Source organism: Erythrolamprus reginae, chromosome Z (genome assembly GCF_031021105.1).
Source record: "Erythrolamprus reginae isolate rEryReg1 chromosome Z, rEryReg1.hap1, whole genome shotgun sequence".
Classification (NCBI taxonomy): Eukaryota; Metazoa; Chordata; class Lepidosauria; order Squamata; family Dipsadidae; genus Erythrolamprus; species Erythrolamprus reginae.
Window position 1 is genome coordinate 33,689,779 of NC_091963.1, and position 20,883 is coordinate 33,710,661.

Below are 20,883 nucleotides of genomic sequence, written 5' to 3' on the forward strand. Positions count from 1 at the left end.
CCTATACAACACTGTAATCCAGGAATAGATCAACTACAGTAGTAACTAACAACACTAGACTCAACAACTGCCTCAATATCATTTTCTACAGCAGCATAAAATCAATTTATGGACTATAAATCAAAGAACCCTTTTCCAACAGTGACCACAGCAATATTTACTTTTGTCTCAATCTACACCATTGCAAAAATCACCTTAATGATGGGATACTCAATTATAACTTCAAAAAAGCCAACTATGAACTCATAGACACCGAGCTTTCATCTCTAGACTGGCATACTCTATTCTCTGACTGTAACACTGCTGATGACCATTATAACGTTTTTTTGCTCGAAAGAACTATCAGACTTCATGTACCACTAAACAAACAAAACAAACAAAATGCCCATACCAATAAGGAAGCTTTACTCTCCTCCCCAAAATTTCTTTGATGGAAAAACAAAACTGGCTACATAGCAAAATTAAAAAATCACTACAAAAGACTGAATGCTCCAATTACCATAGCCAACACGAGGATAATGGTGATTGGCTTCCTGGGCTGTGTGCCAACCCCCCCTTCCAAGTCACCCCCACCTTCTTCTTCGTCCGAGGAAACTGCACTCCCTGACTCTGCCAGCAACAAAACAGGCCTAGGACATGTTTACGTTTCCCCTGCCTCCACCTCCACATTCCCTGGGGCAGGAGCTGGGCCAGAGCCAACCACAACAATTATTTAATAAAATACTAGTGTAGCAGAATACTTTTTACAAACATGTATATTTTTATAGCCATGTACAATTGTTATAAACTTCAAAATTGACAGCTTTAAGACTTCAACTCCCAGAATTCCTCCTCCAGTAATGCTAGCTCAGTAATGAAGTCCACAAGTCTTAAACTTGCCAAGTTTGAATACCCTTGAATATCCTTGCAACCCTAACCAGGAATTTCAAACTTGACAGCTTTAAGACTAGTGGACTTTAATTTCTAGAATTCCTCCTCTATTCATGGGGTAATTAGAAGGCAAAACAGCCCAGTTTTTTCAGCATAGAAATAGAATCAATAAACCAACCAAACCAACCAAACCAACCAAACCAACCAACCAACCAACCAACAAACAAACAAAAATGGCCTGTTTTTCGCCCATGTTTTCACAAATATTGGGTAGGCAAAGGGTCTGGGAAACCTGCAGAGAACTCTTGGGTGCTGGGAGATGGCAAAAATGCCCCCATTTGTGTAAACAATGGGCCATTTTTTGCCCATTTTTTCCACATAAATGGTCCCCAGACCTTTTGACCATCCTATTTTTGTGAAAAAAATGGGGAACACCCGGGGCCATTTTTGCCACCCCCCAGTATCCAAGAGTCCAAAATGGCTTTATTCAGTGTATAAGATGCACCGACATTTCCACCCTCTTTTTAAGGGTGGGAGTGGGTCTTATACTCCACAAAATATGGTAAGGACTTGAGATTCCTCCCACCCCTGAAAGGACCTAACAGTAAAGAATGCAATGATGAAACAGTTAAAGCCAACCTCTTCAACACATTCTATGTCTTCGTCTTTGTAAACAGTAATGTATGATGCCCAAAATTTCCTAGCTGCACCACAAATAATTACAATGATTTAACATAAATAGATTTCTCAGAAGATAACATTGAAAAAGCACTACGCAGTCTAAAACCATCTTTATCAATAAGACCTAGGGGTGGGCTGCTGCCCGGATGGGGCGGGGGAACGCAGTGGGGTAGTGAAAATGGAGCTCCACCCCAGAGCACCCAATTTGCATGAAAGATGTTGAAAGAAAATGCAGGTGTATTGCATAAGCTACACCCACAGTGTGGTAGTAAAAAAATTGGTAGCCCTTCACTGATCAGACCTGATGGACTATGTGCATACTTCCTAAAAAAAGCTCTCCATTACTATGGCAGAACCACTAAGCGTAATCTTTGAAAAATCCTTAAGAACCAGCTCCCTACCAAACCTATGGTTACTAACAGGGTTGAAATGCTACTTATTTTTTATTTATTTATTTATTTAATTTTGTCCAAAACATAATGAATGTTACAGAGGATATACTCATAGTAAAATGTATCAAAGAAAGAATAGAAGAAAAGATATAGGAATAAAATATATCAATGAAAGAATAGAAGAAAATATATATAAAGAAATATAGGAGAGACAATAGGATAGGGGACAGAAGGCACCCTTTTCACTTGACTCATATTATATATATCTATATTTTGCAGCCTGTGTTGTTGGAACCCGAGGAATTCTTTTTTGTTCAAACTGAAGCCTGCGAGAGGCAACCTTCGGAGAAACGGCGCCCAAGTGTAACAGCGAAGCATGTGTTTGAAGAGTTACCCGCTTTCCACACGAGATCAGGCCGAGAATATATTTCAAAGATCCCCATGCAGCCATTAGCGCAGGTTGTCTGTCCGTCTGTTTGTTTATTATAATAAAGATCACATGAAGTGTGTTAATACCACTTTATAAGGCCTTGGTGAGACCAGTGATGGGCTGCTGCTTACCTGGTCCGGTGCTCCATTCCGGTAGGCAATTCCGGGATGGGCACACGCCCCCGCATGAGATTTGGCTCCTGCACATGCTCAGCTAGCAAAATCTCGTGTGAGGATGCTCGCGGGAGCGAGACCTCAGTAATCTCTGGCGATTTTCTGCTTCTATGCATGCGCGAAAGCAAAAATATTGCCAAAAATCACCGAAATCTCATGTGAGATATAAAAGTTTAAAATGTCTAGCCAGTATTATAATTTAATTGGGATAAAAGAAACTTGCTTTGACATTTTTTGAAAAATATTCTTCTTATCAAAAAAAGGTGACAACTTTTTTTTTTAACATCCTGTGGTAATAAGGCAGGAAGGTCTTTTAACTTTCAATGTTTCACGTTTGGTTTTTCAAGATAAAGTATAACAAAATACTTACTGGATCTTTTTTGACCAATTCTCTGTCAGGCACTATTGCAATGAGGTGGGCAAGTGTAAACATGGAGTTAAGAACATATGAACAAAAGAGATTCTTATGCAATGTTATCCTTTGACAGCTGAGGCTCCTGAAAAACATGCACCACAAATATAGTACAAATAAGACATTATTAGAGCGGATTCTGAGATTGCTTTTATAACAGGAACATGTTGGCAATTCTTTCATAAATACGCAACAGGCAGTCAGAAAAAAATACGGCTGGCAATGAAGCCATGGGAAAAAATATTCCTTCCCTCATACAACCGCTTATATGTTACAAGCTTTCTCAATCCCCGTTAGGAGACTTTTCATGTACATGATCAAGTGGCAGAAAAATTCACAAAATGATTTTGATAACAAGATATATGTTTAATATATTGTATATAATAAATAGAAACAACCCACATATAGACGGATTCTTTGGAATGTTATATTAAAATTACACAATACTTTCAGAATGAATGATCATCTGAGTAAGAAATTTTGATTTGGAATTTTTCTGATGTTAGGGATATTTAATTTCATTCCTTGCATGGTTGTGATTTCTTCTTGGTTCCCACAACTCTAAGACATACTTTCTGCTTTATTAAAGTTAACTGAATCAAGAAAATTACTATGCCATTTTCCCCCTCTAGCATTATTCACAAATAAGCCCACTGAAAAGCTTTGAAAAAGTCAACAGTAGTCTGAAGAGTAAAATAGCTTTCCTCCTTGTTGAATAAAGGTTATATAACTATATATATTAAATTTCATATGAGTTATTCATATACCTAACATGGCTAGTTCTTTCTAGACTTCTCTAGAGTTAGTTTACATAATTGAGACTTCCACAAAACATGGAAACTATTACTGTATTCTATTATTATGCTGGTTTCTTCCATTATGATAATTACCAATTACACAATTATTCTTATTTTATTTATTCGATTTTTTTAAATTCCACCCTTCTTAGACATGCTAGCAATAGTTATTGCTAACATTTCCTTAGACATGTTAGCAATAACACTTTTTAACAGAGCCGGCATATTCGGGTCCTTACTCAGATGATTTTACCCACCTTGGAAGGATGGAAGGCTGAGTCAACCTTGAGCCGGTGATGAGATTTGAACCGCTGACCTGCAGATCTAGCAGTCAGCTTTAGTGGCCTGCAGTACTGCACTCTACCTACTGCGCCACCTCCACTTATTATGAGAACGTTTATGAGAACATCAAATACCTCCTCCACTCCAAAATTTCAGTATCACTGAAATATCATCAAGAATGGATTTGGAAATCCTGAGAGTATTTGATCATTCGGAAATCCTGAGAGTATTTGCACAATATTTTGGTGATCTGTTAAACTAATGTCAGATCTTGTCATTTGAGTAATGTCTCATGAGTTTTGGAAATTTGAGGAGATGCCTATGCTATAGTGCTAGTGCATAGTAGCTCCAGTAATATGAAAATGTTATCAACCCCCTTTAACCTTTTAATTTCCTTTATACATAAATAAATTTTTCCTATTGAGTTCGTGTAAATTCCATCCCTTCCTTTATGGATGAAGTACAACCATTTTGTTTGCAATCATCAACTCTTCCCAAAATGTTGTGTGAGGTCCTAACTTAATGTTTGCCATGTTTGATAGTATCAAATCATTCCTTGTATTCTATTTTTGTACAAACACACTTTAGATACAGAGGAACATTTAGAATCTGCATTATGTCTTAAATAAGTGCAAATAACTCCAAAAGACACGGTACTTCTATTATAGAAAATTGGCACACAAAGCACATAGATAATAATAAAATTAATAATAATAATAATAATAATAATAATAATAATAATAATAATAATAATAATAATAATAATAATAATAATAGATAAAAATTATTTGCACGCCAATGTGGCCAGTAAGCAAATGACTGAATTATATGAGTCAAAGAAATACTTCTATAATTATTGCACATACTACAGTAAGAGTAAATAAATACAGTTGAAATAGTACTCACTTGAAATGGAAGAAAATTCCCAAGGAAATCAATAGGGAAATCATAGACAATACATGTCCTACTATAGTCAGGTAATAAACTATGAAAACCATCTGAAATTTAAAAGAAAAACTAAATTAAAAATGAAGATAATTTAGAGATAGTTTAGAAATTATTGTGAGATACAAATAGTAGTAACAATGACTTCAGAACTTTGGAATATCCTTTACTTCATTTTAGATATATGGAAGTAAAATGAATTAAATTGTGTTCACATTTACAAAGTACATGTTATAAATAGTACTACTGTATTTTTGGTGTATAAGACGCACCGATGTATAAAACGCCCCTAGATTTTAGAGGAGGAAAACCAGAGAAAAAGTATTCTGGACTAAATGGTGTAGTATTATTTTGCTTAATAAAATACCAGTATAGCAGAATACTTTTTACAACCATGCATACTGTTTAAAATCATGTACACTTTTTAAAACCATGTGAACTTTTTACAAACTTCAAACTTGACAGCTTCAAGATTTGTGGACTTCAACTCCCAGAATTCCTCCTTCAGTCATGCTATGGGAAGCAGCTTCTCACAGCGCTCAGAGAGAAGCTGCTTCCCGTAGTCTGGCAAATTCAGCAGCGATTCCTCCCGGCGAGCCGTGGGCTAGTTAGGGCTGCAGATGAGGCTAGCCAGTGTCTTCCACCCCCACCCTCCAAAAGATCCTCAATAGTGTGTTTTTACAGGCACTGAGCTTCTCCGTTCAAAGGTGGCAAAAAAGCCCATTTTATTTGCAGATTGGCCTTCGGCGGACCCCTAAACGGATAAAACCCATTTACGTGTGTGCGTGTGAATAATCTACTCAGAAGGAAAAGTTCTGTATGGCCAAAGGCCGGGCTGATCCATCTACTCGATATTTGTCTCTCGGCGGCATCCTTACACCAAACCCTGCACGGGGAAGTAGCCCACAGAGAGGAGCCGCTGCATCAGCATCAGCGGCGGTCAGCGGCGAGGGCAGCAACCTCCCTGTAGTTTGGCACCACCTGCCAAACTGCGTGAAAATCCACCATTGCAGGACTACAGGAATGCTGCTGCCGCCGCCGCTGACCACCACCCAACTCCCCCCCACACATGTAACCTTCATTGTATAAGATGCACCCAATTTTTGGTATACCTTTTGGAAGTAAAAAAGTGTGTCATATACACCAAAAATATGGTATTTTATATATGCATACATATACTGTATTCACATAGATATATACTTAATGTCATTTTTCAATTTTATTAATTATTTTATTTATTGGTGATATTTATATGCCTCCCAACTCCAATTGGACTGCCATAGATTTTCTTAGTCTGTTGTATTTGATTTCTTTATTTTGTAATCTCTCTCCCTGATGCTGTTATGAGCTGCTCAATCATAGTCCATCTATTAAAAACCATATCAAAGTAATCTGTGTTCTGCTCTGCATTATGTCTCCGTTATTTATTTTTTTGCATTAGCGTTAAATATGGTAACATTTTTCCTCATGAACTATCTTCTTAATAGGTATTATAACATGCTTCTGTAATTGTGTTTATGTTTATATTTATGTTTATTTAGATTTGTATGCCGCCCCCCCCCCGCAGACTCGGGGCGGCTCACAACAAAGTGAAAAAACAGTTTACAAGAAATCTAAATTTCTACTAAAAACATTTAAAAAAAACCCATTTTCTAAACACACATACATACACACATACCATTCATAAATTGTATATGCCCGGGGGAGATGTCTCAGTTCCCCCATGCCTGACAACACAGGTGGGTCTTAAGGAGCTTACGAAAGGCAAGGAGAGTAGGGGCAGTTCTAATCTCCGGGGGGAGTTGGTTCCAGAGGGCCGGGGCCGCCACAGAGAAGGCTCTTCCCCTGGGGCCCGCCAACCGACATTGTTTAATTGACGGGACCCGGAGAAGGCCCACTCTGTGGGACCTAATTGGTCGCTGGGATTCGTGCGGCAGCAGGCGGTCTCGGAGATATTCTGGTCCAGTGCCATGAAGGGCTTTAAAGGTCATAACCAACACTTTGAATTGTGACCGGAAGTTGATCGGCAACCAATGCAGACTGCGGAGTGTTGGTGAGACATGGGTATACCTAGGTATGGCCATATAAAAGTCAACTCCATAAAGGTTTACATAAAAGCTTAAGAATTATTTCTTATAACAAAAGGTCAGAGGGTATTCTCACCATTTTACAGAGTATTTTATATAAATCTAATTCGGCTTTTCCAAGACTACAATGTGATAAGTAAAGCATGGTTAAATGCCACATGCAAAAATAGCTTAATATTGTTTAAAAAATGAAAATTCAAATCCAGATCCCTTTAAAAATAAAGAAAGAATACAAGGAAAGAGGTGAAGTATACGCACCCATTTTCATAACATATACAAATTTTATGCATTCCCTTCCTTGCAAAGTTCAACGATCATTTACTTATCTCTTCATATTGTATATAGAAGGCTTTCAGATACTTCTTTCTATTCGTGATGAAAGTCAGGCACCATTCCAATTGTACCCATATAAAAGGGAATGTGTTCAGAAATTTTTACCGGATTATAATTCCACCATTTTTGTCCTTATTAAAGGCAAGTCAACTTTAGTGAAAGTTGGCTTTGCTGGCTGAGGAACTCTGGGAATTGAAGTCCACAAGTCTTAAAGTTGCCAAGGTTGGAGACCCCCGACCTAGGATAGAGAACTATAGGCTTCGGTGTTACATTAGGAGTTTTTGTATGAAAGGTTTGAGTTGTATATTGATTTCATGTGGTATAATTGAACATGGCTAAAATCTCTCTACATTGCATCCACAACTAATATCTATTAATCTTTCTACACTGCATCCATGATTAATATGAGAAAAAAACACAGATGGATAAAAGTTAGGCATTATCAGAAACTCTTCTAAAATTTAAACAACTTACCTTACGCTTTTCATTTGTAAAAGAATTGCAGCGCGTGTAGTTAGACCAGGTTCGATTAGTTTCTGGATGCCGAAACCATGTTCCTGTCTTATCACAATATTTTCTTGCTATTTCTGTGAATTAACAATTCAATGGATGTAATTCATTTGAGAAACTGGTGACTATATATTAAAGTATATTACTTTTCATATATTAATTGTGTCGGGAATTAAAGAAAACTGTGATACAAGTTATGATAATTTGCCATTTCATTTTGTAAAGCTAGCAAATGATTAAAAAGAAAGTAGCATTAACCATTTCCTGTAGCATATTTTGCTCACTATAAGCCTCAGTCACAGAATCAGTATAATCAAAATATATGAAAATTATTTGTAGCCTATTTGTATTTAATGCATTAGAATGGATATAATTTTTTACACTTTAATTCTGATTTCCTCTTAGTTGAGCAATATTTTTTCATTTTAGTAGAGACATTCACTGAAATAATTAAGAATGCTTCCATAGGCAAATAAATTTGAAGAATTTCAGGAATAATATTTTGCCTTCATATGAACTGACAAAATATTATTTTATTCTTTAACGATTCAAAATGTCATCTGATTGTTGGCCAGAGCAGCTGCCTTACCATTTATCATAACTACAGACGTTTGATTGATGGAGTAATGCCATTATTGCTACATTTTTATATCATTGAAACTACCCACTACAATGTATTTAGCTCTAAAAGATACTGTTTATAGCCTTATGTACTACCCACTACAACATACAGGGGGTAGACAAAAAAATGGAAACACTTGACTTTTTTGGCATCATAATGTTTGAATATGTTCAAATCAATCAAAATTTGACATATTTTAATGTTTTTTTAAATTCTGTTATTTGATATTTTTTTTAAACTACCTTTTTTTTTTTTACAAAAATTTAAAGAAATTGGTTATAACTTTCTAGAAATGGCAGACCTCTCAGGCTTTCAAAGAGGCCAAATTGTTGGTGCTTGAATGGCAGATGCTAGTGTAACAGAAAGTGCCCTAATGTTTGGCATTTCAAGAGGTCATGTCTCAAAAGTAATGACTGCTTTTGAAAGAGAAGGGAAAACGTCCTTAGCCAAGCACAGATCTGGTCGAAAGTCGAAGTTGTCTGAGAGAGACCGTCAGACTCTAAAGCGAATTGTTAGAGCGGATCGCAAGACCACAGCTCCTAAAATCACTGCAGAGCTCAATAGACACGTACAGAGCCCAGTTTCCACAAAAAACTGTTTGAAGGGAGCTTCACAAATCTGGATTCCACGGAAGAGCTGCAAGGTGTTTCCATTTTCTTGTCCACCCCCTGTACTTAGTCCTTAGGTAACACCAAAGAAATCAATGCCATGTAGAACTAGAAGTACTACTCACACTGTACAACAGCACAATCTTACAAGTCTGAATTTGTTCACTTCTCTTACTGTGAATTAGGGAATTCTCAGACATTTACTCAAATTAGTTTCTTGGAATGGACTCAAGCGGCACTTCTCTGATATCTGAATTGTTAGAGCTATTCCCTACATACTTACACATTTGCCAGGTTTCACAACAGAGACTCCTACCATCATAAATCCAAATTTGGTTAATTATATTCATATAAGTAACATATTTGCTGAACATGATGAAATTTTACTGTGTCACAAATGGCTGCCCATATGTCAAGTACATAGCAGTCAAGATTGATTACAGTGTTGGCAGTAGTGCGTTCTGAATTTGTTTGCCACATGCGACGCTTTCTGCTCATGTGAAGAAGTCTCCCAGGTGGGTTAGGTGGAGCCTCCTGCTGCTGCTACCGGTTCTAAGAACTGATCCGAACCGAGAGCAACCCACCACTGAGTGTTGGAATTATTTAGACAGGTGATTCTCAACCTTTCTAATGCCACGAACCTTAATGCAGTTCAACCATAAGTCTAGCACCAATTCTCTAAACAGAGCTTTAAGCTGATTGGCAGTAAGGTCAGAAGGACAACCCCACTGTAAACGCCTAATTGGTCGGATTTTAAAAATATGTTCCAAGGCACCAGAATAGAAGCTTTAGTTCCTAAAACCATTGGAAATTTGTCTTTTCCCATGGTTTTAGGCGACCCCCGTGAAATGGTCATTTGACCCACAAAGGGGTCCCAACCCCCAGGTTGAGAACCACTGATTGAGACAGAAAATCCATAAACAGTTTTCCCCATGAACCAAAACTTCAACTATAATAAATTAGCAATTAACCATTATTTTTGGCATTCTGTATTTGCTTGAGGCAGTTAATTCAGTTCCTTCATTCTATTATCAGGATCCTTTATTAATTTATTGGAATGGTATCCTATTTTTCACTTTAATACACCAATAAATAGCTCTACAGTTTTGTTTTAAAAGTACAATCAGAACCCTAAATATCCCTAGGAGAAAATGATCACTGATGCAATCGTGCCAAAGCAACTTAATTGCTTATTCCTTTAAATTAAAAATAGTGAACAAGGAATATAATCCTATTAGAAGTTCAAGGGTAAGTTTTATTGAGTTCTTGGTATATTCTCTGAGCTTGGTTTACTTCATACAAATATTTCATTACCAGGCTTCATGTGTTATGTTAACGAATAACTTACCAAGGGAAATCCCAATGTGATGGGAAACACTGCAGAAAAGGACTTACAGTGATCCCTCGATTTTCGCGATCTCGATCATTGCGAAACGCTATATCGCGAGTTTTCAACCCGGAAGTAAACTCCACCATCTGCGCATGCGTGCCCTTCCACGCATGCGTAGATGGTGGAGTTTCCCCGCCGGGCAGAGGCTTCCCTGGGTCGGCGGCGCGAGCAACGGCGTGGGCGGGCGGCACGCGCGCAGGGAAACCCCAGCTCCGCTTCCCAGCTGGGAAGCGGCCCCAGCAAAGGCGTGGGCGGGCGGGCGACGCGCGCGCACTTGGGGACACCCCAGCTTCGTTTCCCAGCTGGGAAGCGGAGGTGGGGTGTCCCCAAGCCCGCGCGCGTTGCTGGGGCAGCTTCCCAGCTGGGAAGCGGAGCTGGCAACAGCGTGGGCGGGCGGGGTGTCACTTCGCCGCTCGTGTCCTGGCTAAACCGGGCGGCAGGAGACAGACTTTGAGTTTTTGGCTGCGGGGGGAGAAGTACGTAGGACTTTCCTAACTCCCTCCCCCCGCAGCCAAAACTCAAAGCCTGTCTCTTTTTTTTCTTGCGGCGAGCCCAAGCCGTTCCTCTCTCGACCGCAGCCGAGCTTCCCTCGGCCACCTTTGGCCCCGTTGCCTCCTCCCCGCCTGCCTTTCCTCGCCAAGCGCACAAAAAAAAAGAGAGAAGGCTTCTACCAGAAGCCGGGGACGGCGGGCAGGGGCATGAAGGATCTCCCCGCCGGCCTCGGGAGCGCGTGGGAGGGTGGCGAGCCTAGGAAGACCAGGCGACACCGGCCGCCATCGAGATAGAGGAGGAAGCGGATCGGCGCTCCGCCCCGCCAGGGTTCCTCTCCATGAGGGCGTTCGCCGAGCTGCCCGTCTTCAATTCGCCGTCTCACCCGGGCTCCCGATCCTGCTAGGCGGCGGGGAGACTCGGCGGGGAGCACGCGCGTCAGGGACCCAGAGCGCCCTTGTGGCCGCCCATTCATGCCGCTCCGTCGCTCGCCATGCCGGTTTCCCCTCAGGAGACGCGCCTGAGTGGCCTTTTTGCTGTTCCTCTCAAGAGTTCTTGCGGGGGAAAAGCCGCTAGCCAGCTTTCGGAGCTCCTCCGCCATCACCCGGCTTCTGGTAGAAGCCTTCTCTCTTTTTTTTCTACCAGAAGCCGGGTGATGGCGGAGGAGCTCCGAAAGCCGGCTAGCGGCTTTTCCCCCGCAAGAACTCTTGAGAGGAACAGCAAAAAGGCCACTCAGGCGCGTCTCCTGAGGGGAAACCGGCATGGCGAGCGACGGAGCAGCATGAATGGGCGGCCACAAGGGCGCTCTGGGTCCCTGACGCGCGCGCTCCCCGCCGAGTCTCCCCGCCGCCTAGCAGGATCGGGAGCCCGGGTGAGACGGCGAATTGAAGACGGGCAGCTCGGCGAACACCCTCATGGAGAGGAACCCTGGCGGGGCGGAGCGCCGATCCGCTTCCTCCTCTATCTCGACGGCGGCCGGTGTCGCCTCGTCTTCCTAGGCTTCCTATGCAATACAGTACTGTATGTATGTAGCACGTTCACGCGACCCCCGTGAGGCGGTGGGGAGAGGTGGTGGGTAGAACCTCTCTCTCCCTCTTCCCCCACCCACGGAAAAAATAAAGCAGCCCCAGCCAAAGACGCCCAGCGAGAAAGAGGCCTCCGAGCCGGACTTGTTGCTTCTGCCTGCCAAGAGAGCCGGGCGTGGGCAGCAGCCGAGAAAAGTCGGCGCGGAGGTCTCTTTCTCGCTGGGCGTCTTTGGCTGGGGCTGCTTTATTTTTTCCGGGGGGGGGGAGGGAGAGAGAGCTTCTCCCCGCCACCTCTCCTCCGCCGGAGCTCTGCCGCGTGCGCCCCTTCGCAGCCCCCTCGCTCCTTGTCCTGACAGCCCCACCCCACCCCAGCACTTTGAATCATTGTTCTCCGGACCCCTCCCGCTCAGCCCGGCTGCTGGATTCAAAGTGCTGGGGTGGGGTGGGGCTGTCAGGACAAGGAGCGAGGGGGCTGCGAAGGGGCGCACGCGGCAGAGCTCCGGCGGAGGAGAGGTGGCGGGGAGAAGCTCTCTCTCCCTCCCCCCCCCGGAAAAAATAAAGCAGCCCCAGCCAAAGACGCCCAGCGAGAAAGAGACCTCCGCGCCGACTTTTCTCGGCTGCTGCCCACGCCCGGCTCTCTTGGCAGGCAGAAGCAACAAGTCCGGCTCGGAGGTCTCTTTCTCGCTGGGCGTCTTTGGCTGGGGCTGCTTTATTTTTTCCGGGGGGGGGGAGGGAGAGAGAGCTTCTCCCCGCCACCTCTCCTCCGCCGGAGCTCTGCCGCGTGCGCCCCTTCGCAGCCCCCTCGCTCCTTGTCCTGACAGCCCCACCCCACCCCAGCACTTTGAATCCAGCAGCCGGGCTGAGCGGGCGGGGTCCGGAGAACAATGCCTGGCGCCGCGCTCCGATGCCCGAGCTCCTTTCGCCTGCGGCTCCTAGCCCACCGCCTCGCTGGTTGGCTTCTCCTGCTCAGCCTCGCCTCGGCCTTTGTGCACGGCTTGTCCCGAAAGCCGCCCCCACCGCAGCACTTTGAATCCCGCCGCTTCTGCTGGATACGGGCGGTGGGTGGGACCAGCGGCGCGGAAGCCAGGGCTGTGGCAGCTCGCCCCCCCATCGCCCGTATCCAGCAGAAGCGGCGGGATTCAAAGTACTGGGGTGGGGGGTGTCCCGACAGCGGCGGGTGAACGGGGCGAGCGAACGAGGCGGGCAAACGAGGCGAGCGGGGGGGGGGGCGAACGAGGCGGGCAAACGAGGCGAGCGGGGGGTGAACGAGGCGAGTGGCGAACGAGGCGGGCAAACGAGGCGAGCGGGGGGTGAACGAGGCGAGTGGCGAACGAGGCGGGCAAACGAGGCGAGCGGGGGGGTGAACGAGGCGAGTGGCGAACGAGGCGGGCAAACGAGGCGAGCGGGGGGTGAACGAGGCGAGTGGCGAACGAGGCGGGCGAACGAGGCGAGCGGGGGGGGTGAACGAGGCGAGTGGCGAACGAGGCGGGTGAACGAGGCGAGCGGGGGGTGAACGAGGCGGGCAAACGAGGCGAGCGGGGGGGGCGAACGAGGCGGGCAAACGAGGCGAGCGGGGGGTGAACGAGGCGAGTGGCGAACGAGGCGGGCAAACGAGGCGAGCGGGGGGTGAACGAGGCGAGTGGCGAACGAGGCGGGCAAACGAGGCGAGCGGGGGGGTGAATGAGGCGAGTGGCGAACGAGGCGGGCAAACGAGGCGAGCGGGGGGTGAACGAGGCGAGTGGCGAACGAGGCGGGCAAACGAGGCGAGCGGGGGGGTGAACGAGGCGAGTGGCGAACGAGGCGGGCAAACGAGGCGAGCGGGGGGGGTGAACGAGGCGAGTGGCGAACGAGGCGGGCAAACGAGGCGAGCGGGGGGTGAACGAGGCGAGTGGCGAACGAGGCGGGCGAACGAGGCGAGCGGGGGGGTGAACGAGGCGAGTGGCGAACGAGGCGGGTGAACGAGGCGAGCGGGGGGTGAACGAGGCGAGCAAACGAGGCGAGCGGGGGGGGCGAACGAGGCGGGCAAACGAGGCGAGCGGGGGGGTGAACGAGGCGAGTGGCGAACGAGGCGGGCAAACGAGGCGAGCGGGGGGGTGAACGAGGCGAGTGGCGAACGAGGCGGGCGAACGAGGCGAGCGGGGGGGTGAACGAGGCGAGTGGCGAACGAGGCGGGTGAACGAGGCGAGCGGGGGGTGAACGAGGCGGGCGAACGAGGCGAGCGGGGGGTGAACGAGGCGAGCGGGGGGGTGAACGAGGCGGGTGAACGAGGCGAGCGGCGAACGAGGCGAGCGGTGAACGAGGCGAGCGGCAAACGGCGGGCGGGCATCAGCGAGGATCCGAGGCCACGGGGAAGACCCAGGGAAGGTTCCTTCGGCCGCCTAGCAGCTGATCTGCTCGGTAGCTCAAGGAGCCGAAGATGGGGTTTCCCCTTTGCGTGGGCGGCTGGGAAACTCCAATCTTCGGCTCCTCGCTGCTGCTGCGCTACCGAGCAGATCAGCTGCTAGGCGGCCGAAGGAACCTTCCCAGGGTCTTCCCCACCTCCCACACGCAAACCCCACCATCTGCACAGTGCGGCCATGAAAAAAAATGGCGCGCATGCGCAGATGATGTTTTTACTTCCGCGCCGCTACTTCGCGAAAAATCGATTATCGCGAGGGGTCCTGGAACGGAACCCTCGCGATAATCGAGGGACCACTGTATTTATGAAAACCACTCAGCTAACTCTTCAAGTCTCTTGAAACTGCCTTCAATTGACAGTAAGTATATATTGGAGAAGTAGTCCTTCAAATACTCTGCTGCTCCAGAACAATATGGTGTTTTTGATGAGGTTCAACACCGACAAATGCAGAGTCCTCCACCTCAGCAAAAAGAACCCTAGACATACATACAGCCTGGGAGATACCCCACTCAGCAGTAGTGACTGCGAAAGAGATCTTGGAGTCTTGGTGGACAATCAACTAAACATGAGTCAGCAATGTGCAGCAGCAGCCAAAAAAGCCAACTCGATCCTAAGCTGCATCAACAGAGGAATACGCTCCAAGACCAGGGAAGTACTAATACCACTCTACTATGCCCTGGTCAGACCCCACCTGGAGTACTGCATCCAATTTTGGTCACCTCACTACAAAAAAGACATCGAAACTCTGGAGAAGGTGCAAAAAAGAGCAACCAAAATGATTAGGGGACTCGAAACCAAGACTTACGAAGAGAGATTGAGAGAACTGGGCATGGACAGCCTAGAAAAAAGGTCTAGAGGGGACATGATAGCAGTTTACAGATACTTGAGGGGTTGCCACGGTGAGGAGGGGGTCTCTTTATTCCCCAGGGCACCAGAGGGCCGGACGAGGAACAATGGTTGGAAGCTGACCAAGGAGAGATTCAACCTGGAAATAAGGAAGAACTTCCTGACGGTCAGAGCGATCAACCAATGGAACTGCCTGCCAGGGGAGGTGGTGAACTCCCCAACTCTGGACACCTTCAAGAGGAGATTGGACTTCCATTTGGCTGGGGTGCTGTAGGGTTTCCTGCTCAGGCAGGGGGTTGGACTCGATGACCTAACGGTCCCTTTCAACTCTATTAATAAATAAATAAAATAAATAAATAAATAAATGTTTTAAAAATAGTCTCTCTGTTGACCTTTTGCTAGGCTTTTATGAAGCCAATAATAGATGTGGAACAAATAATAAAGTCACCTTATAATGTACATGTAATATTCATAACATAACAGTTTCAGATACTACTGATCCACTTCTCAAGGTGCTAATGTGATATTTAAAGCCCTACACAATTGGGGATTGAGCTGTATGATGAACTGCACTTTACTATATATGTATGCCTGGGTTTTAAAATCCTTGAGAGATGTTCTTTTTACTCTGCATATACTGAAAACCAGAGGAATTTTATATAGCTAACATTAACTTTAGCATTTTTCAATTTTATCCATAGTTCCTAATAATAAGCAATGAAGTTTTCATTCAACTGATTTGTAAAATTTGTCAGCATTTATTAATTTATTTGTTTTATTTTTAAATGTTTGTTATCATTATATTTTATTGCAGTTTATCATGTATTCCTAATTATATTTTAATTTCATAACCATTTAAAGGAAAGGCAAGACAGGAACCTCTTTGTTCTGATTCTGTTCCTCCTGTTACTAAAAGAGCAGAAAAAAGACTAACAGCTGAGATAATATGTTCATCTCTGCTAAGGAGCAGCACATTTTATCTGGAAACACTTGGAATAAGCAAATCATTCAAAGTATAGATTATCTAAAGCTGAAAAATGTCTCAAGTAGTGCTTAAAGCTGATTGAATATAATATACCACATTTTTACTGAAATTTATTCCATTGATATTGAAGGAATCATATTAACAACATTTATTTCTCCTCTTCAATTGCTTCATTTTGAAGGCAGAGAGAGAGAGAAGAAAATAAAGAAAATAGTTCCTTTAATAGTTTTTTAGTCTAAATTCCAATATATCTCTTTTATTAACAAGCTTGACTCACTGGTAGTCAGCAAAGTTAATCAAAGGACATTTTCTTTGATACCTTCTGCTCTATAAAGTTATAAGAAGATATATATTAGTTGCTGGAATCTCACTTTCCTTAAGATAGAAGATTTGTCTCAAGTGTCTAAGGAATGGGGGATAGGAGGTACTGTTGCTCTTTCAATTGTTACTGCTTTTCCTTTATGGGACAAGAATTGGTGGATCTTTAACCAAACTATATTAAAAACTCAGGTAATCTCTTGGTGGTTGAATTTTTATATTCATCCACAAAACTCCAAACTGCTGCTTTGGAATGAATTTAAGATATTGTAAATATGTTTTCCATCGCTTTTATGGTAAATATCCTAACCAGGATCCTCCTCAATTGGCACCCATATACCGGTATAAATAGCACCCGATAAAAAATTATCATGGTCAAAGTTAAATTTGAGCAGCAGTCTGTGTCACACAGCAGCCAATCAGAAGTGATCATGGGAAGGCCACACCCATGAAATGAGATGGCAATGCTTTTAATACTTTTTAGCATTTAAAATAGTTTTTCTGTGATCAAAATGGGTGTAGTCAGCAATCAAAATTTATCATTAATTTCTCCAATCTCTTTTAAATCTGTTTAAACTGGTGCTTACCACAACATCTAATGGAAACAAATTCCAAAATTTAAATATACTTTACACAAAGAAGTACTTCCTTTTATTGATCCTATTTATTCTACTAAAATAACATATTGGAAATTCTGGGATTCAGTCAGATCACTGGTTTCTTTGCTCCAGCATTCAGATGAAATCTTGATGAGTATCTACATTAAAAATTGCAATTTTATATAATATTACTTTCTCCATTGCTGTTTGTTTTTTCTAATAAGAAAGTAGAAATAAAACATATGCTGGTTTCAAAAGTATGTTGTAAATAAATTAAAATGGAGAACTCTTTCTTATAACCATCTTAATATGAAATTTCTGTACTAGGCAGAAAATTTATGTCAATATAAATTGTTCCAACTTAAAAATTCAGGCTGGGAAATGATATATGATATGGGTCAGTGAAATATTCTCATTGGAGCTGGAGTTTTATTTTTTACACATATTTTATTTATTGACTAATAAATCAAACACCAAACTCATCGCAAAAACCCTAACTTACCAAAGGCATCCCTTTTATCATCAGCACCCAAATTCTTCAAAGAATAACAATCCATTTTTTTATATCCCAAGGGGCTAGAGCCTTAGGCGGTTTGAGAAAATAGCAGTCAGTGAAGAGCACTTTATCTTTTTCCCAGCCCTCATTTCTACAAATAAGTAACAGGACAATGTCAGACTCTAAGCCAAGCTAATCTTTGGGAGCCTTTTCTTGCTACAGTATGCGCTTATGCATCTAGCAATTTGTAACTACTGCTAAAAGGAGTAATTTAAACTCGTGTTTTCATGTTGAGTCTTCGGAGAGGGGCGGCATAGAAATCCAATGAATGAATGAATGAATGAATGAATGAATGAATGAATACATGTTGTCACATGAAGCAACTTTTTTTCTAGGCTAAAATGGGGTGGGGTGGTCAGCACATGACACATCTGGCCCATGGGCCATGAGTTTGACACCCCTGACTTCTAGGAAAGTCTATCCAGGCATGTGAGCCGCCCCAAGTTTGCGGAGAGGGGCGGCATATAAATCCAATAAATCTAATCTATATAAATCCAATAAATCTAAAACAGAAGTTAATGCATAAGAATACAGGTGAAGGAACTATGCTAATTAGGACAAGAAAAAGAAAAAAAACCACATGCACAGAGGAATAGTAAGTGTGTATAGTAAAACTGTAATATCGTACAGTCATAGATGATATTCTTCCATATGTAAAAGAAATAAAAGAAACATTTTTAATCGAATTTGGTTCTTAGCGAATTTTGTTGTTGTTCACTCACTAAGTCATGTCCAACATCGTGGACCACAGCATGCCTGTTCTCCACTGTTAACCGGAGTCTGCCCAAACTCATGTTTGTTGTCTTGATGATGCTATCTAACCATCCCGTCTACTGTGGTGCCTTTCTCCTGTTGCCTTCTAAGTTGCTCAACATCAGGGGCTTTTCCAATGTCCTCTCTTTTCATTTGGTGGCTAAAGTATTTGAGATTTCACTTAATGAAATACAACGAAATAAGAAATTATTAACAAAAGAAAATCTAAGAATGTCTTTTTTAACAGATTTAAGGAGCTAGGAAGGAAAGAGGTCAGAGACACAAATGCCCAGCCGGCGACTTACCACCAGCCAGGATTTGTGGCAGGGCCAGGGAAGCGCGGCCCTCAGCCTAGCTGCCATTCTGAATGGCCGGGATCTCGCGAGATTTCGCGAGATCCCGGCCATGCCGATGACGTTGCCGGGGCGGGGCCTGCTAGCCCTTTATAAAGGGCTTCGCAGGCTTGGGGCTTCCTTTTCACCCTGGACAACGAGCAAGCGAACACCCACCTGCCCTCCCTATCTTTCAGTGTGCTACAGGGGTCACCCTTAGGGGGACGAATAGGAATTTTTGGCGGTCTCGGTATTTTCTGCGACCGTTTTTTCACCTATTCCACACTGCGGTGCGGGACCGATGGTTAGGGGGTGTTTCGCTCCCCGATTAGTTCTAATTGGCTTACCTCTGGTCTTTGGGTTGGCAGGTTAGGGGCGGAAATTGGGAGGTATTTAGCAACTGCGTGTTCTCCATTGGGCATCTTTGAGGATAATTGGCAGACTCTCTCCAAGTGCTCATGGTGGCTTTTAAATTGGCCTGAGCAATTGGGGAGAACCTGCCTCTGGGTCTCACCCATTTCAATTCCCTTTCCGAGATTGGATGGCGAGACCTCCCACATGCCTGGCATGGCTGGGATCCAGGTGAGGGCGTGGTCCCCTTCACCTGGATCAGCATGGAGCTATGCCCCAAGTTGCCCAGGAAGTTTTTAACTATGTCATTTCCGCCCCGGAAGTATTTCAGTTGACCTCTGCGGGTCCATGTTAGGTTGAATAAATTAATTTTAATTTAATTAATAAAAATGACCCAGCTTTTAAATCCAGCTCTGTGTCCACGTTGTTATTCTGCCTCTGCTGCAATAGATATCCTGCAATGGGACACAATATGAAGTTTTTTTTCTTGGTGCAATAAGTACAACAAAAAGTAATGTGACAATACAGCAAGCCATATTTTGCACTGATGAAAACAACATGCAGCAAAATTTGGGCTTTGCTTATTTCCTTCCGTTTTTTCCTTCTGGCACAGCCACGTGGAATGTTTTGAACATGCATGCTTGGCTTCTGCCTGAACTTGAAAGACGAACACTTTTGTTTTGCTTGAATCTGGCAGGAGATTCAGAAATGTTTCTGTTTTTGATTAATTCCTGCTTGCCAATTTATCCGAATTATTTATGGCATTTTTATGCTAATGTCAACAGCAGAAATATTATCTAAGTCGTTTTGAAACAGTCACAACAAAGCTTAGCGATGATTAGTCTCAACAAGGCCAGAATTGTGGGCATGCAGCCCACATGTGTCTTCTCAAGTGGCAGGAAGTGATTATTAGCTACGAGTCCTTTCAGCATGTATTTGGAACAAAATAAACAGATGGCCCAGCTCTGTGGTATGGGAAGCTGGAGCTAATCCTACTAGACTTCCCTATTCTATTCAGCTGAAGTTAACAACCTGTGGCCTAAGATTGCCAGCAATCATTTGCTTACTGTAAGTGTCCTTAGAACAGGCTGTTCCATTGCATAAAGTGCTATTACAAAAACAAGAGAGAAATCAGAAGTGCATATACTTCAATAGATACCTGAATATGCAAAAAACAAACTATGGAAACATATATTCTTCAGTTAGTCACATACTGCTTATTCCTTCTGCTAAGTACAATATATTTTAATATATAGCTTACTGAACTACAAATAATAAAGAAATACAAATTATGTCCTTCAAGGAAGCGTTCTAGACCTACACTCTTTATACTTTACATACATGACATTTGCTATCACATTATTAACAACTGTGTTCTATTCACCAATGATGTCAAACTATTTAATACCACAGACAATGCTACTACACTTCAAGAAGACTTTGACTATGTATCAGAATTGTCAAACAAGTGGCAACTTCAAATCTCAACCAACAAATGCTCTGTCTTACACATTAGCAAAAAGAATCAGAACACAAAACACAAAACTTGGAGGACATGACCTTGTACACAACCGTCATTCTGTCCAGGATCTTGGAGTACTCATAGCTAATGATCTAAGTGCCAAAGTCTACTGAAACAACATTGCCAAAATGGCACTGAAAGTAGTCAATCTAATCTTACTTGGCTTCTTCTCTGGCA

The 20,883-nt window shown here is 43.5% G+C and overlaps 1 protein-coding gene across 5 annotated transcripts in view; it reads right to left on the reverse strand.

Moving 5' to 3' along the window:
• CALCR (calcitonin receptor) overlaps window positions 1-20,883 on the reverse strand; it is a 165,224-nt gene that overhangs the window by 40,543 nt on the left and 103,798 nt on the right. For all 5 annotated transcript variants that reach the window (XM_070726408.1, XM_070726410.1, XM_070726407.1 and 2 more), the window contains 3 exons: window positions 7,877-7,989; window positions 4,944-5,035; window positions 2,917-3,043 (listed from right to left, as the gene is read on the reverse strand). In XM_070726408.1, coding sequence (XP_070582509.1) covers window positions 2,917-3,043; window positions 4,944-5,035; window positions 7,877-7,989 — 332 coding nt within the window. The remainder of the gene's footprint in view (window positions 1-2,916; window positions 3,044-4,943; window positions 5,036-7,876; window positions 7,990-20,883) is intronic.